The 17,748-nt window shown below is 41.6% G+C and overlaps 1 protein-coding gene across 1 annotated transcript; it reads right to left on the reverse strand.

Annotated features, from left to right (window-relative positions):
• Nucleotides 1-2,225: 2,225 nt before the first annotated feature.
• Nucleotides 2,226-17,688, reverse strand: ndufa8 (NADH:ubiquinone oxidoreductase subunit A8). Its single transcript, XM_078425824.1, has 3 exons — nt 17,384-17,688; nt 9,340-9,505; nt 2,226-2,501 (listed from the first exon to the last, which is right to left on the reverse strand). The coding sequence occupies exons 1-3, from the start codon at nt 17,593-17,595 to the stop codon at nt 2,364-2,366; spliced, it is 516 nt and encodes a 171-aa protein (XP_078281950.1). The 5' UTR covers nt 17,596-17,688; the 3' UTR covers nt 2,226-2,363.
• Between the last annotated feature and the right edge of the window lie 60 nt (nt 17,689-17,748).

Below are 17,748 nucleotides of genomic sequence, written 5' to 3' on the forward strand. Positions count from 1 at the left end.
GAGGGGTAATTTTTTATATATATACAAAGGGTGGTGGTGTGTGGAACAAGCTGCTAGAGAAAATTGTTGAGGCTGGTGCTATCACAACATTTGGACAGGTACATGGATAGGACAGGTTTCGAGGGCCAAGTACAGACAGGCAGGACTAGTGTAGATGGGGCATGTCGGTCAGCGTGGGCCAATTGGGCCAAAGGGCCCCGCTTCCATCCTGTATTACCGAAATGAGTAAGTGGAATGACTTGAAGCTGGTGCAACTGTGGTGCCTTTATGACATGTAAAAGACATGGGGACATGGAGAGGAAAGGTTTGGAGAATCCAAACAGGACTAGCTTGATTAGGCAATTTGATTAGCGCAAACAAATTAGGCTGAAGGGCCTGCTTCTGTGCTGCCCAGCTCTGTGACTCATTGCAGGTAAAACAGCAAACAGATAAAAGCATTTCCCATCTCGTTAGGGCTTTTAATGGTAAAAATTATTAATTGGAAGGTCAGATTACTTTTCATCTACCTAGAGTGAATGGGTGACTAACAGTTTTGCTTAAAAGAGAAAACTAATGGTATTTGAAAAGGACATCACAATGGTGCAGCGGTAGAGTTGGTAACTTAGTGCCAGAGACCTGCGTTCGATCGTGATCTTGGGTGCTCTCTGTATGGAGCCTGTACATTCTCCCCATGGGCTTCCTCTAGCTGCTCCAGTTTCCTCCCAAAGTCCAAAGGTGTGCAAGTTTGTAGGTTAATTGGCTTCTGTAAATTGTGCCGAGTGTAGGATAGAACTAGTATCAGGGCGATTGCTGGTCAGTGTGGACTTGATGGGCCGAAGGGCATGTTTCCATGCTGCATTTGTAAAAGAAAAATGATTTTTGGACTAGAATAGAAGCACCTGCTGAGTAAATGCTCATTCTGTGCCTTACCCTTGCATGGTTCCCAGTTGCTAATTGTTAAATTGCTCAGCAAACCAGAAACATGTGCCATCACATGAAACTGCATGTGGTTTGTGACTGGTTATACTTAAAGAGTACACTTTGTCAGGGAAGTCAATTGTTTATACCTCAGTATCTACCAATTATCTTTTTTTTTCAGGCAGTGGAACCAGCAAAAGTATTCATTAATATAACACTTAAAACCTGAAAAGCTGAGTGAAATAGATTTAATCTGGTTTTATTGCAGCCTTCATATTTTCAGCGCTTTCTATTCTGACTTATACTGAATTGCTAGATGTTTATCAAATATAAGTTTAAACTTTTATTCTTCATCCAATTAGTAATGTTGTGTGAAAAACTATGTTTTGACTATCTGCTATTCTGAAATTAGCTTGGTACATTTAATAAACGAATTATTGCCAATCTGGGTTGGTCCTTCGCCAGAGGGATTCATTAGTAAAAGGCACTGCTCCAGTCCACAAAATGCAAACTGTTTAGGCGATTGCTTTCAAAAGCATTTCCATACGATATAAAATTCTCTACAAGTATGGGATTGCCCATCAGGTTGAAAAATTCAATACACCCACCATTTAATAAAATCCTCTAGGCTTTTCAAAAAGACATTTCAATACATTTTCTATGACGAACAAATTGCAAATTTGTAGATGCAGCCCAGTCCATCGCATTAACTAGCCTCTCACCTCCACCCGCACATCCACTCCACCTACACTTCACTGTGCCTTGTGAAAGCTGCCGCAAAATCAAGGACCACTCATACCTAGGTCATTCTGTCTTCTCCCTTTGGGCAAAACAAAAGCATGAAAGGACACACTACCAGACTCAAGAACAGCTTCTTCCCTGCTGTTATCAAACTACTGAACGGTCCTCTCACAAACTTAGGGTGTAGTCCCAATCTACCACATTGCATTCTTGAACCTTTTCTTATTTGCACTCTCTCTGTATCTGTAATGCTGCAACATTACACTCTGGTGTTTTCCTCTTTGTCTGGTGGACTTGTGTATGGTTCGATTGTACTCATGTGTAATACGATTTAACTGGATAGCATGCAAACAAACATTTTCACTAACAGTACACAATAATAAACCAATACCAGTTCCATAAACATTGAGTGGACATTTGTTGAAGCCTTGAAAAAAATGTAATGGTCCAATGGAAATCCAAAAGAGTTCTGTGCTTAAGGTCTGCAGAGGATCAGCATGAAGTGACAGATTGGTGCTATGCAGTGTCCACTGGCACTGCCCACATTCAAGACAAAGTAGACCCAGAAAACCCCATAAACTCAAGTGTCAGTTGAATTATTTTAATAACATTTGTATACACCGACAATAAGGATGTCTATGGTACAACCGGTCCCTGGGGCTTATTGAAGACAAATACATGATCAAATTACTTCCATCGCTGAGGATCTGGTACTGCTGCATCCTTCACCAGTTCCAGAAGAACAGCCTGCTGCCGTATTTGGCAGGCTGCAACTCTCCTTCTATGACTGGGTTAGGCTCAGGTCTCGGCCTGGAGTGGTAGACATCCTGGGGAATTGGCCGGTCTGTCTGCACCTTGGTAACCTGTGGAATACAGAGCAAGTCATGATTTCACTCCGGGGAGAAACACAAAGCCACACACAATCACAAACTCTTTTCTCTTAACGTATGGAGAAGGAAGCAGGAAAGCATTAAGTTATTTTAAAATCATTTCAAAGTAGTGAATTTGGAAACTATTCCTTCACCACATTTCTTTCATGCAATCACAGTTAATCCTCGCAGATGAAATGTGGATTTAGATTGATGACGACTTGCCACATTTCCTCCTTTTAATTCCAAACCACAATAACTTGTCAGTCAGATCTCTGTAAGATTGTTGCTGGAAATAACTTAACATTCTTAAAACCAAAACTTATTTGATCAAAATGTAAAGCAGCACCAAGGGAAAATGTATCTACACTAGAGTTTAAAAAAAAATTACAGTACAGCCTGCACTCATTTTAAAGGTGGTTAGGATGGCTAAATATCCTCATGCATTCGGTGTTGAGGAAGGCATTTATTATGAAGATCAAGTACATGTCAATCACAGCTATAACAGTCAACTTCTGATTCAATGACCATTTTATTCCGATCAATACCAAAAAATGTTTCAACCTTGTAAAAGAAAATATTATTATACCTATAAAAGCCTCCACAAATTTTGAGCCAAAGTTGTTGCAAAGCTGAATTTTACTTACAAGGGGGTTACATGTTGTTATTTAACAGTGTTTTTGCAGCTCACGGACAGATTGATTTATAACCAAATGCAAACAAAGCCATCTTTTTACGAGACAAAACATACAATTTATTCAAATGTTTCAACTCTTACAAGAACTCTTGCATAGTTTAATAAAGTGCTATTGTGACTCCTTGCCAAAGTACAACCAACATTTCTGAAGCAGTCCATCTATTCCCAAACCCCGACCTTTCAAAGGCAAGTAACAAATTCAATGCCCTGTAAAAATCTCCAGAGACCTTTTACATGCAAAACAGCTATAGAAACATAGAAAATAGGTGCAGGAGTAGGCCATTCGGCCCTTCGAGCCTGCACCGCCATTCAATATGATCATGGCTGATCATCCAGCTCAGTAACCTGTACCTGCCTTCTCTCTATACCCCCTGATCCCTTTAGCCACAAGGGCCACATCTAACTCCCTCTTAAATATAGCCAATGAACTGGCCTCAACTACCTTCTGTGGCAGAGACTTCCACAGACTCACCACTCTCCGTGTGAAGAAATGTTTTCTCATCTCGGTCCTAAAAGACTTCCCCCTTATCCTTAAGCTGTGACCCCTGGTTCTGGACTTCCCCAACATCGGGAACAATCTTCCCACATCTAGCCTCTCCAACCCCTTAAGAATTTTATATGTTTCAATAAGATCCCCCCTCAGTCTTCTAAAATGATAGGATATTCTGCAATTTATTGAGAAACAGATATTAAGGAAAACTAACACCCTTCTGGTTTAAAGTGGAGAATATTGCAGAAGAGCAATGTTGAAACACAGTGCCAAATTGCCATTCTATGATTTTCCCCAAATTTGTCCAAAATATAAATATCCTTTAGTCACACCAAATACAACATCTACTCAACTCCCCTTTGACCAACGTGCTTCCTGTATGGCCTGAAGTGGTACCCTTCTGCACCAAGCAAAGAAAACCACTCCAATCTCACATCTTCCTAAATCATTTTCCTTAGACTGTCTCAAAATTTTAGAAAAATTTGAAATCTCAAGGATCCAAGCAGGTAATTTGTTCCTCTTCAGAATTTGCTCAAGTGAACATACCCTGGCATTTTTGTATTATTTTGAACTGGGCTGGCTGCAGTTAGCATGCATTCTGGTACAGCTCTGTGACTTCCAAGAAGAATGAAAATCTCTGAATCACCCCAACCAACAGGATAAAAGATTTATCATTCTTTACATAAATTCCTACGTTATAGGAGCAGAGTTATGCCATTTGGCCCAACAAGTCTACTCTGCCATTTAATCATGGCTGATCTATCTTTCCCTCTCAACCCCTTTCTCCTGCCTTCTCCCATAACCCTCGAGCTATGGGAGAAAATTGATTGGTTTTAAAGGTACAATATGCCAATCAATTAAAGTCTGTTTGAACGAAATTCCTTGCTGGCTCACTTTAACAGGAACAGAGATTGATTGGATGTAATAGAACGTTCTCACTAGAATGAGCAAGGCAAGGATGGTAACCATCAGATTTACAATAGCTTCATTCCTTTCCTAGTGGAAAGCCCACCAGCAAGATACTGCTTATGAATGGCTTCTAGAGGAAAACAATTTTGATAGCCACTCCCGTTTTCATGTTTATCTAAACTTCTAATTGTTATGAGTTGCTATTTGAGTTACCGACCCTTTAACGAGCCAGTGTTATGGTCTGGTTTTACACACTAAAACTGGGCCAGTGAAACTTGAGCTTTTTTTGTAATTTTTGTTCTGTGACTATTAATTGCAGATTTGATACAAAATGCTGGAGTAACTCACTCTTCTCCAGACACAAGGTCTTGACCCAAAACGTCACCCATTTCTTCTCTCCAGAGATGCTACCTATCCTGCTGAGTTACTGCCGCATTTTGTCTATCTTCGATTTAAACCAGCATCTGCAGTTCTTTCCTACACACATTGCAGTTTTGATACTTCAATGCTCAAAAATGATAACCAAACAGAATGGCCCATTGAGTGATAAAAGATCACTAGTGCCATCACGAATCCCAGTGCACACCCATTTCTCCCACTATTCTACCCCTTTTCCACCCGCCCCCATGCTACATACCTCCCATCCCTTTCCACCTACTCCCTCCGACTTTACATTTCACCTTTCCCTCCTCTCAGAAAATGTTTTGCTTCGTTCTTCTCTGGCCATTGCCACTTACCCCACCTATCTACCAATCTAGTCCCCCCTCACTTATATCCACCTATTATTTGCCAGCTTTGTCCCACCCATGCCTTTTTTCCAGCTATCATCCTCTACAACAGTCTGACTGAAGCATTGTCTGTCCATTCACTCCACAGATGCTGCCTAACCCACAGGGTTCCTCCAGCAGTTTATCTTTTGTTCAATATTCCAGATTGTTTTGATCAAGCATCTGCGGTTCCTTATGTCTCCAATACAGTAACAGACCTTTTATGTAAAGGATGATAATTTAGAGTAGTTTTTCGGCATTCATATAACAATGGTAATACTAAGATTATTACATCCATAATAAATAGGATTATTTAGGGTGGCACATTGGTAGAGCCACTGCCTTACAGCACCAGAGATCCAAGTTTGATCCTGACTACGGGGACTGTCTGTACGGAATTTTCACGTTCTCCCCATGACTGCGAGGGTTTTCTACGGGTGCTCCGGTTTTGTCCCACACTCCAAAGACGTACAGGTTTGTACTTTAATTGGCTTTGGTAAAATTGCAAGTTGTCCCTGGTGTATAGAATAGTGTTAGTGTACCGGGGTTGCTGGTCATTGTGGCTTTGATGGGCCGAAGAGCCTATTTCCGTGCTGTATCTCTAAACTAAAGTACAATAACATTGGAATTACAAAATATTGAACCTTGCACTTCGAATTCAAATCACACTTCTGCAGTTTACTAATGGTTAAAAAATAACAATCAGAATACCAAAACAATCTCCCCAAACCGAACATGAAATGAATAAAGCTGAACAACATGAAATGAAGCAAGCACCTTGGCTGGGTGCCTGTTGCCAGCTGTGAGAAAAGCAGTTCTGCGCTATTAATGTCAAGTTCAGTTGTGAGGAAGACTGTTTTGGCAATTGGTTCCTGAAAACTCCGTACAAGTATGTGCAGCTGGATGACAGACAAGCAGGTCAAGGAATCTGGGACTCACGGCTGCTGGCGAGATGCCACGGTGCCAAATTAGAATGATTGAAATATTAAAAAATGGCAGACATACACCTTGAATTTCTGAAAGTCTTACACTAGGCCACATTCATAACCATAGGAATTTTAATTTTTACGCAACAGTTTCATCCAAGGAGTTAAAAAGCGATGCAGACCTGAAAGCAAGCAGTCTCATTCCAACTAAAACACTGCAAATGAGCCCATGATTCATATTGTTTCAATGTGAATTGCTATTCTATAGTTGATTTTCTGAGATTGAGTTTTTCCCGTACACACTTCTGATTCTTCTTTTTGCAATCCATGAATTTAAGAATTTTGTTTAATTTGCAGCTTTAGACATTTATTTTAACCTGAACAAAACACCTGTCGATAAAATACGTCAGTAATGATCAATAGGAGCACATAGGTTGAATTTTTGGGGGGAGAAAATTGCTGAGCGCGTTATTATGATTATGACCCAACAGTTCCACCAAATAATATTTTGTGGCTTCTTGATTAATAAGTAAAACAGTCATTTGATGTGCCCTTTAACAGATACACAAAATGGTGCAGCAAATTCACTGCCGGAATATTCTAAGCCCCGAATATTAATTCTGTGTACTATTAAGATTTAAATACTCAGATGGGGAGCGGTCTAATACATACATAGCTTCTGGGGAGAAATAATTTAAAAATCAGGAATTGTTGAGGGCACTAAGTTATACCTTAACTAAAACCATGTTCCACCAAAACGTTTATAATAGGTTCTTAACAGTTAAGTATGCAACATTTACTTTGCACTGTTACAATGTCAATTCTGAAAGTCTTGACAACATACACCAAAAATTAATCTTAATGTTTTTGTACAAAACAATGAAAGGCATTCCAAAGGACCATGTCAGAGGACATTGTGAATAAATTAATTTTGATAAATGTGGTAAATTGGAAAGATCACTTGAGAAATTCAGACTTGATGAAGTCACATAAAATAAACAATGATTAAAGTTATGATTTGTGTTCCTCCAAAGGGAGAACACTGAGATCTGTGTACAACAAACCAAAGTAAATAATCCAAACCATACCCCATTTACTATCAACAACAAAGAAAGACTCAGTCAACAGTGAACACATGGAACTATAGAGGAAATAAGTGACCATCAAGCATAACAGGACGACTTCAGTTGAGGCATTAAAATTCTTGCAATATTTATTTGAACTTAAAATGTTTTAGATATGAACACAAGAGAAAATTAAGTTACAAATCCATAGTCTGCAATGGGGGATTGACAACACTAAGCAGGGTATAGAAGATGCTGCTGTGAGACCTGTGACAAATCCAATGTAAAGTTAACTGACTTTCTGCAAATGTCAATTGCTCCCTCTCATAAGTTAATGGAATTTTGAAGCAAATACAACATTAAAATTTGCAACGTTACACTGTTCAATGCAACTAACAATTAGAGAGATCCCAACCAAAATGTAATACTGACAAATTAGTGTTCAGTGGAACCAAAAATCACTGTTATCAGGCAACTGAACTGAATCATCCTACCAACAATTAGAGAGCAGTCCTGAGCTACTATCTACCTCATTGAAGACCCTCGCCCCATGATCGGACTTGACCTTGGCCTAACATTATTCATGTTATTCCCTTTATCATGTATCTGTACACTGTGGACGGCTAAATTGTAATCATGCATTGTCTCTCTGCTGACTAATTAGCACACAAAGGTTTTTCACTGTACCTCAGTACACAACAATAAATTAAACAAAACTAAACTAAAAGAATCCAAATACAAATTGAATGAAATTAGTGGCAAAAGTATTTTAAAAAGCAGGAATATTTAGCCAGAATACCGAGGAGTCAAAATGTTATCCTTTGCTCCGATTAAACTGCCCTTGCTGCAGCATATATAACTCTATTCAAAAAGCTATATTTGGAAAAAACAAATAATATTATGAAGAAATTTGAGGGTGCAGAAAAGTTAATCATATAAAATTATGAGGCTTAGATATGATGGACAGTTAACTTTTTCCACAGGGTTGAAATGTCAAAGACTAAAGGGCATAGTTTTAAGGCAAGAGGGGACAAAGTTTTAAGGAGATGTGTGGGGCAGGTTTTTGTTCCCTATGGAGTGGCTAGTGCCTGGAACACACAGCAAGGGGTGGTGATGGAGGTAGGCTAGAGAGTGACATTTAAGAGGCCTGTAGATAGGCAGATGGAAAGGAAGGGAGAAGGAAATGTGGATCACATGCAGGCAGAGGAGACTCGTTTAACTTGGCATCATGCTCAGCACAGACATTGTGGGCCAAAGGACATGTTTCTCTGCTGTATACACAAAATACTGGAGTAACTCAGCAGGACAGGCAGCATCTCTGGAGAGAAAGAATGCGTGATGTTTTGGATCAAGACCCTTCCAGCTTTCTCTGCTGTACTATTTTGCATTCTATGATTGCAAGAATGAGATAGCTAATCCATAGTGAAGATGCAATCTAAAATTAGAGCATTATTAAAGTTATTAAATACCAAAGAGTTAACATATATCCATAAAAATCAGAAACAATAAACAAATAGCAGACGAATCGTGACAAAACAGATGATTGTACAAAGAGTGGATAATTTAGCAAGTTCAAAAATTCACCAGATATTCAGAACATTTGGAATGCTGGACAAAGGGTCTGAAAAGCTAATAGATAAGAATCACCGAACACAAATTATTCATCTTGCATTTAAAACAAAGAGCAAAATCAATTGCATCAACGACAACGGCAAAATCCCACAAAAATGACATTATTTTCTCTACCAGTAGAGGTGGGTCCAGGCTGTAATACAGCCAACAAATCAGAAACACATGTCAAAAGGAAACTTATTGTATTGGTTAGCACATACTGATCTAAACAACTGAACAAGTTGGATCTATGGAACATACTGATGCCAGAAATACTTTATAGAGATACGTCCTTATTACTGTTAAATAAATCTTTCTAAATAAACAAAGGTCTTCAGATTATTTGAAGTTGAAATAACCTACTATACCTTAGAGAGTTCCCCTAGATCTGGACGAACCCAGCCCAGTTTGTCCAGCACACAGTCATCGAATGCTTCTTGTTGCTTGCGGCAATGGCGAAACTCTTGCAGATTGGTATAATCAATGCAGGTCCAGTACTCTGTGAAGGGTTCAGCACAATTGGTCTTTATCTTCCTAAAAACAATTGCAGACATTAGCAAATCTATTTATGAATATAAGTAAAACAAAGTAGCTTAACATACGAATTGGTACTATCGATAGTTTTGCAAGATAGAGCTGCCTAACGCTCAGAGTTACAACATGGAAAAAGGCCTTTCAGCCCAACTCGACCATGGCTACCAAGGTGCCCATTGAGAAATATGGCCATAGCAAGAGAATGCGCAACTACACAGCAGGTCAATATGGAAAAATAGGTGATCCATCTCAGAAAAAAAAAACTAACTCAGGGTGAGAAATTGAAAAATGATGTTAAAAATTTCTGGTTGCCCCGAAAGCTAACTTTATCAATACAATGCAGAAACAGGCCCTTCAGCCCAACGAGACCAAACTGACCAGCGATCACTCTGTACACCAGCACTATCATACACACTAGCGACAATTTACAGAAGACAATTAACCTAAAAAACGTGAACATCATTGGAATGTGGGAGGAAATCAGAACACCTGGAGAAAACCCATGCGGTCATAGGGAGAACGTACAAATTCCACACAGACAGCACCCAAGTTCAGGATCGAACGGGGGTCTCTGGCACTGGAAGACAGGCATTCTAGTGCCAATGTGTCGACCAACTTGCAAGTGTCATTGGAAATCAGGAAGACAAACTGCACGCTGGCCTTTGGGTTCGGAACGATTCAGGTTCAAGTGTAAAGACAAGTTACTGCAATTAAAAAGGGTGCTGGTGATCACACCCGAATAGAGGGATTGCAGCAAAGGATCATCAGACCAGTGCCAGAGATGTCAACTCTGTCATCAGCAGAATGTGAGCAAGTTAGGCTCCCCTCTTATACTCCAGAGTTTAGAATTAGAGGCAATCTCATTGAATAATGCAAAATCTTTTTAGGCGATTCAACATTCAGAATTCAAAATCTAAAGTCAGATATTTAGGACTGCGACATGGAGAAATTTCATCAGATAATGGTGAATATTTGGAATTATCCAATGTGGAGGGCTGGGTGGGGCCCAATCATTGATTGGATGCAAAACAACAACCTGGGCTTGAGTTATAGGGAGAGGTTGAATAGGCTGGGGCTTTTTTTCTTTGGAGCATACAATGCTGAGGGATGATCTTGTTGAGGTGTACAAGATCACGAGAGACATGGATGAAGTATTTTTTCCTCATGGAAGGCTTCTAAATCTATAGGGCATAGGCTTAATGTGAGAGAGGAGAGGTTTAAGACAGACTCAGGAACAACTATTTCCACTTAAAATGTAGCCCCTATCTTGAATGAGCTGCCAGAGGAAGCAATGGAAGTGGATACAATGATTACTAAAAAAGGCACATGGACAATTATAGGGATAGGAAGCGTTTAGAGGGATATGGGCCAAATAAGCTCGGTATGCCAACTTAGTCAAAGGGCTAATTTACATGCTCTACCGTTCTACTACCATGACCTGGAAATCTAAAGAAAAAAGACCGTTGGGATAGGCGAGGAAATTGGCATGGACGCAAGTCAACACGATCTTTTTGAACAGTGCCGTCGGCTCCAGGGAGTTCAAACCCTATTCCTGCTATTTATTTTATTCTTACGGCCTGTACATCGTTAAAAGCCTTTAATTTTAAAGACCTGTCCTTGAATTTTAAGCCATTATTAATTAATCTATTGGACAGATGAGACTGATGCTGGAAATCTGAAACTGTAAACCCTGGAAATTCTCAGCAAGTCAGCCAGTATCTGCAGAGGGAGAACGAAGTTTCAGAACTGATGGATTTTCATCCTGCAATGTTTCTCTCTCCGAAGATTCTACGCAATTGCTTAGTACTCCAGTATTTTTTGTTTCTCAGAAGCTATTGCTTGATATGATAAATGGCAAGATCTTTGGAAACATTGATGCGCAGAGGGGTCTTGGGGTGCAAGCCCACAGCTCCGTTAAAGTGTCAACATGAGTTGAAAGGGCAGCACATGGTACACATACCGTTAATTGGTTAGGGCACAGAGTATTAAAATTGGCAAGTCATGTTGCAGCTGGACAATACTTTGGTTGGGCCACATTTGGAGTACTGCGCACAGATTGGTTATCACATTACTGGATGAAGGCTTTGCAGAGTGTCCAAAAAAGGATTCACCAGTACACTGCATGAATTAGAGTGTAATAGCTACAAGGAGAGAGTGGACAAACTTGGATTGTTTTCTCCGCAGTGTCAGAAGCTGTGGGGCAATCTGACAGAATCACTGAAGACATAGTAAACTCAGATGGACAAGTTTCTTCCTAAAGGTAGAAATGGCAAAACCAGAAGGCATGGAGAGAATTTAAAGATGTGTGAGACAAGTTTTTTCTATATACAGTCTGCAAAGTGCTGCTCAGGGAGGTGAGGGAAGCAGACATGATAGCAATGTTTAAGGGAGATTTAGATATACATGCAAGCAGACAGGGATTGCAGGAATATAAACCATATGTAGGCAGATAGGATTAGTTTAATTGGCCTCATGGTCGACAGACATCTTGGGGAAATGGCCTGGTCCTGTGCAGTTGTATGATATTGAAACAAGCTGCATGAAATCACTGAAGATCAAACGTGGCATTAAATTAATAACTCAGTAGATCCTGCATTTCTGCATTAAGTTACGAGGCTTTGACAAGCAGATATTTTTCTTGTGCAAGTGATCATTGAAAGAGAACTAATAATTCATCACAAAAATGTCTATGCTCTGTGCTGCAAAGCTACCTACAATAAACGGCAAGAGATATTATGGCATTAAGTTAAAGATAATTTCCCTCTTTAGCAGGGATCAAACCTTGGTTTGTACAAAAAGGATGAAAGGCAAGGGAAACGTTGACAATATTCACTGGGGAAAGGTATTAGTTTATTGTGCTATATACACGAGGGAGCAACAAAATTCCTTGTTCTCACGAAGCTGAATAAACTGTAAAAGTGAAAATGGTAGATGCTACAATAAATAGAACAGCAGAAGTGTGCAAATATTAAAGGGCAATCTGAAGCCGTGCAAAAAAAATCTGGTGTGATAATAGAATTATTGACTGAGGTCAAATTAAGAGTAAAGGACAGCACCTTCTGAAGATAGTGTGAAAGAGGTCTGATAACATGGAGAAGATATGTCTGGATCTTGCAGACTTTCAGATTTAGGCTGTCAAGAGCAGAGCAGTTACTATTGCAGACTGAGAAGCATCCCATCAGAATACTTTGTGGTAAAGGTTCGAGAAAATCCTCATGAACAGGCTAAATCTTTTCAGATGCCTAAAGTAAATACACTCTTGCACATTTTAGATCACATCAGTGAGAGTGGACCAGGTTAGGCTGTTGGTGATATGGATGCTTAGGAACTTGAAGCCGTCAACCATCTCTATAGCAGCTCCACTGATGAGTAGAGAGTTGTATTCTCCACCACCCACCCTCTCTCCTCCTTCCCACCACCTCTGTTCCCATTAGTGGATTTAATCGAGGTCTGATATGGTACTTGTATGATGCTGGAAGAACCTGGTTAGTCAAGTTGCATCTGTGGAAAGAGAAATCAGTAATGTTTCAGGTCAGCAACCTATCCATGGATGCACAACATTGACTGGTTTCTCCTTCCACATATACCGCTTGACTAGCAGAGTTGCTCCAGCAGCATCTGTAATTTTATTTGATTTATTTGTAGTAATAATAATTTTTATTTGTCATATGTAGGTTGACACAGGGTCAACAATACAATGAAATGTATTTGACAAGACAACGGATCACCTCAGCAGTAACATTCCAAGGATAAATAAGATAAAAATGACATTAGTAAGGTAAAAAGACAATATTAAAATAATCAACATACATGATGTGAAATGTGTTTATGAGTTCAGAAGCCTGATGGCCTAAACTATTCTTAAGTCTGGTGGTACACGCAGCCATACTCCTGTATCGTCTGCCTGACGGTAACAAGGAGAACAGCCTGCGTGCTGGGTGGCTGTGGTCCTTGATGATGCTGCGTGCCTTCCGCAGGCACCGCCGGTAGAAAATGTCCTGAATGGCCGGGACACAGTTGCCAGTGATGTGCTGTGCCGTCTTCACCACTCTCTGTAGTGATTTGCGGCTGTGGGCAGAACAGTTCCCGTACCAGACTGTAATGCAGCCCTTCAGCAGGCACTCGATGGTGCATCTGTAGAAGTTTGTGAGGATGCTGGCGTTCATGCCAAACTTCCTCAGTCTTCTCAGGCTTTGTTATTGTGTCCGTGTGCAGTGTCCAAGAAAGGTCGTCAGTGATGTGCACAACAAGGAACTTAAAGCTGCTGACCCTTTCAACCTCAGCATCCCCGATGTAGATGGGGAGGTGTCCACTCCCCCGCTGTCTCCTGTAGTCCACGATCATCTCTTTAGTTTTGCTGACAGTGAGAGAGAAAGAGGTTATTTTCCTGGCACCAGTTGTTTAGTGCCTTTACCTCCTCTCTATAGGCCGTCTCATTGTTGTCTGTGATGATGCCCAAGATGGTCGTGTCATCAGCAAACTTTAGGATGATGTTTGAGCTGTGCTTAGCAGCAGTACAGTCGTGCGTGAACAGGGAGTACAGAAGAGGACTGAGCACACAGCCCTGTGATGTGCCTGTGTTGAGGATCAGTGAGGAAGAGGTGTGGCTGCCAATTCTCACCACCTGGGGCCTGCCCGTCAGGAAATCGAATATCCATCCGCAGATGGAGGTCTCCAGTCCAAGATCAAGGAGCTTGAGGACGGGTTTTGAGGGAATAGTGTTGAATGCCGAGCTATAGTCAATAAAGGGCATTCTCACATATGTATTTCCTTTGTCCAGGTGGATGAGCGCAGCATGTATTGCCATGGCGATAGCATCGTCCATGGCCCTGTTTGGTCTATATGCAAACTGAAGAGGGTCCAAGGTGTCAGGGAGAGAGGAGCAGATGTCGCTCGAAGCAATTCATGATGCACCTTTCCTCAATTTTTACACCTCCAACAAATCCATCTTCCCTGGCGTAACAAAGCCCAAATTCATCATTTATGGAACTTTATTGCTATGACAACCAGACCCTTCAAGTTTGGCAGCCATAAATGGTCAAATTATTGTAATTGTGACCCAGGGTTTAACACAAGCATCACATAACCCGTTTTATGCCAAATGTTGTTTTTTTAAATTCGTAGTCCTATTACTCGCTCAGCATGTCCAGCTACATTCAAAGATATTCTGCACACTGGCATGCAGGTGCTTCTATGCCTGGACACTGTATAGAACTGTTCAATTTGTCTATACTGCAAACACAAGAGATTGCAGATGCTAGAATCTAGAGCATAAAAAGTTGCAGGAGGATCAGCAGGCCAGCAGCATCTGGGAGGGAAGTGGACAGATGTCAGTTTGGCTTGGGACCATTCTTCAGCATCTATATTGCATTATTGCTTATAAAACTTCACAATACTTTGCATAAAATTTCATCTGTCATTTGGCAACGACCCAAGGGCCTCCAAACCACTCCGCACATTGTGCCAATTATGATTAAAAGTGGATTGGTTTGCAATCACAAAGGAGGAGTGATAGCGCATCTGCTTTCTTAGAAGTTAAACAAAAATTCAGCAACATATTGGTGAGGCAGCATTTAGAGAATTGCATTCACCCTACTGTAGGAAAGATGGTGTTAAGCTGGAAAGAGCGCAGAGAAGATTATGAGAATGTTGACTGGACTAGAGTACCTGACCTAAAGAGAGGTTGGGCAAGTTAGGATTTTATTCCTTGGAGCACAGAAGGCCAAGAGATGATCTTTTACAGGTGCATAAAATCATGAGGAAAGGAATAGATAGGGTGAATGCACATTTTTACAGAGTAGGAGAATCAAGGACCGGAGGACATAGTTTTAAGGTGAGAGGGAAAAGATTTAAAAGGAACCTGATGGGTACCTTATCTTTTTACAGAAGGTGGTGAGCATATGGAAATAGCTGCTAGAGGAGGTAGTTGAGACAAGGACGATAACAATATTTGTTTGGACAAGTTCATGGTTTAGAGTTTATTAGGACAAATACAGGCAGGTGGCAATAGCAGATATGAGGCATCTTGGTTGGCATGAACTAGTTGGGCCAAAGGGACATTTCCATGCTTTGGGACTCTAAATCTCTGAGAACTAAAGCTTTTGCAGATGTACTGTAGACAGCATCCCAACAAGTTGTTCCATGGCAATTCCAACGTGCAGAAATGCATGAGGCTGCAAATTGGTGGACATAGCCTAGTCCATCACAAGCACAGCCCCCCCCTCCCTGGAAAGCATCTACATGAGCAGGGCTGCCTCAAGGCAGCAGCATCTATCATCAAGGATGCCCACCATGCCCCACTCTCACAGCTACCATCGGGCAGGAGGCTCAGAAGCCCAAAGTCCCACGCTATCAGGTTCAGGAACAGCAAGAGACTGCAGTTGCTGGACTCCTAACCAAATCACAAAGTGCTGGAGAAAATCAGCAGATCATGCATCATCTGCAGAGTGAAAGAACAGATAACATTTCGGGTCAGGATGGGACAACGTCGAATCTGAACAAGGGTCCTGATCCGCCAAGTGCCTCCTGCATTGTGTTCAGGAACAGCTACTTTCTTAGAAGTATCAGGTGCTTGAACCAACCTGCACATCCCTAATTCTCCCAACAACAGAACATCACAGGTCACTTCCTGCACTAGTAGAGACTTGATTTTTATTATGTTTTTGCACTGTCTAGTCTTGCTTTTCTTTTTGAATTGGGAAATGTATGCATAATTTGTGTCATCTTTGTTGTCATGTGCCTGCACTGCTGCAAGATGTCGCCAAGGATAAAGAATATTCAATAAAATTGGTAATTTAGCAAGATCTCTTGAAAAACATGGATCAGAGTACATGACAATCCAAACAATCCCAAACTACTGTTAAGCACCACAAGCCTCATTAAGCAGAATTTGCAGATCCTTCACAAGACTGTCTACTCAGAACCCATAAAACTGGAGTGGAAACAAGTGACCCTCAACCTTAAAAGGCATTGGAACATCCTGCAATATAAATTGAGTTTTCAACAGTTGGGATAACTAGACAAAAAACTTAAGTTATAAACCCATAGTTAATCATGGGGGCAGACAGATTAAACAGGATATTGGGGATGCTGCAGAAACTCCCAACAAATCACTTGTCTTTGTACCTGTACCTCATTATACACAAATGACAATAAATCTGAACCCTGTCCAGCTGCATTCTCCAACATACACAGAAATGTTCTAATGAGAATCAAGAGTAAAGGGCCATCATGCAGGTTACATATAACAACCCAAGTATGAACACTGACTTCTCCAACATCAGGCAACAACCCCAGTACACATATTTTCCCACAAATCCACCCTCTTCCACCTTTATCCCTCCCTGTCTTCACATCTCACTGCTTCTGACAACCCTTGTCTCCTTTTCACCTTTGTCCATCCTTGATGTGTCAATCAACCCTCCTCAGCCATATCCATGCTCCCCAGAGATGCTGCCTGACCTGAGTTACGGCAACACTTTTCTTTAAAACAAGAACCGACATTTGCAGTTCCTTGTCACTATACCTATCCATTGCAACATTTCCAGTTTTCAAACCATCGTTTAATCAGTCTGAAGAAAGGTCCCAACCCGAAAACGTCGCATGTCCATTTCCTCCACAAATGTTGCCTGACCCGTTGAGTTTGGCTCATTTTCGGTAAATTAGCATCTGCAGTTCCTTGCGGCTCAATTTTACTCTGCTCGAGATTGCTGCACATGTAGCTCCTTATGACACCCCAGTGATGCTGCCTGAAACCTGCAAGTGCACGGCACTAACACCCCAAGGCAGCGGGAGTGCAAACTCCGGGCTCTGCCAGATCCAGCTCCTTGGCTTGGCCGCGGCCTGCGCTGCGCTGCACACATCCCCGGGCTCGGGTACCTGAAGAAGTCGAGCGCGCACTGGTTGACCTTGCGGCCCTCGGACAGGCAGCGGCGCGGGTCCTTCTCCTCCCAGCGGCACAGCATGAACTCCTTGTTGGGCTTGTCGCACTGCGAGCCGTAGTGATGAGCCGCCGCCTTCAGCACGGCCGAGGACACGTTGACCTCCTGCACGTTCAGCTGCTGCAGCGTCGGTAACTCGGCCGTGGCCATGGCTGCCGCTGCTGCAGCCGCCGCTCGGCTTCCCTGGCTCAGCCGCCCGCGCTCTAGGCCGCAGCCGGCCGAAGGTCGCCGCAACACGCATGCGCGTGCCCGTGAACCCGCCCTTGCCGGCATCTTAAGTGCCGCCCCACATCCCCTCTGATT

The sequence above is a fragment of the Rhinoraja longicauda genome, chromosome 31 (assembly GCF_053455715.1).
Source record: "Rhinoraja longicauda isolate Sanriku21f chromosome 31, sRhiLon1.1, whole genome shotgun sequence".
Classification (NCBI taxonomy): Eukaryota; Metazoa; Chordata; class Chondrichthyes; order Rajiformes; family Arhynchobatidae; genus Rhinoraja; species Rhinoraja longicauda.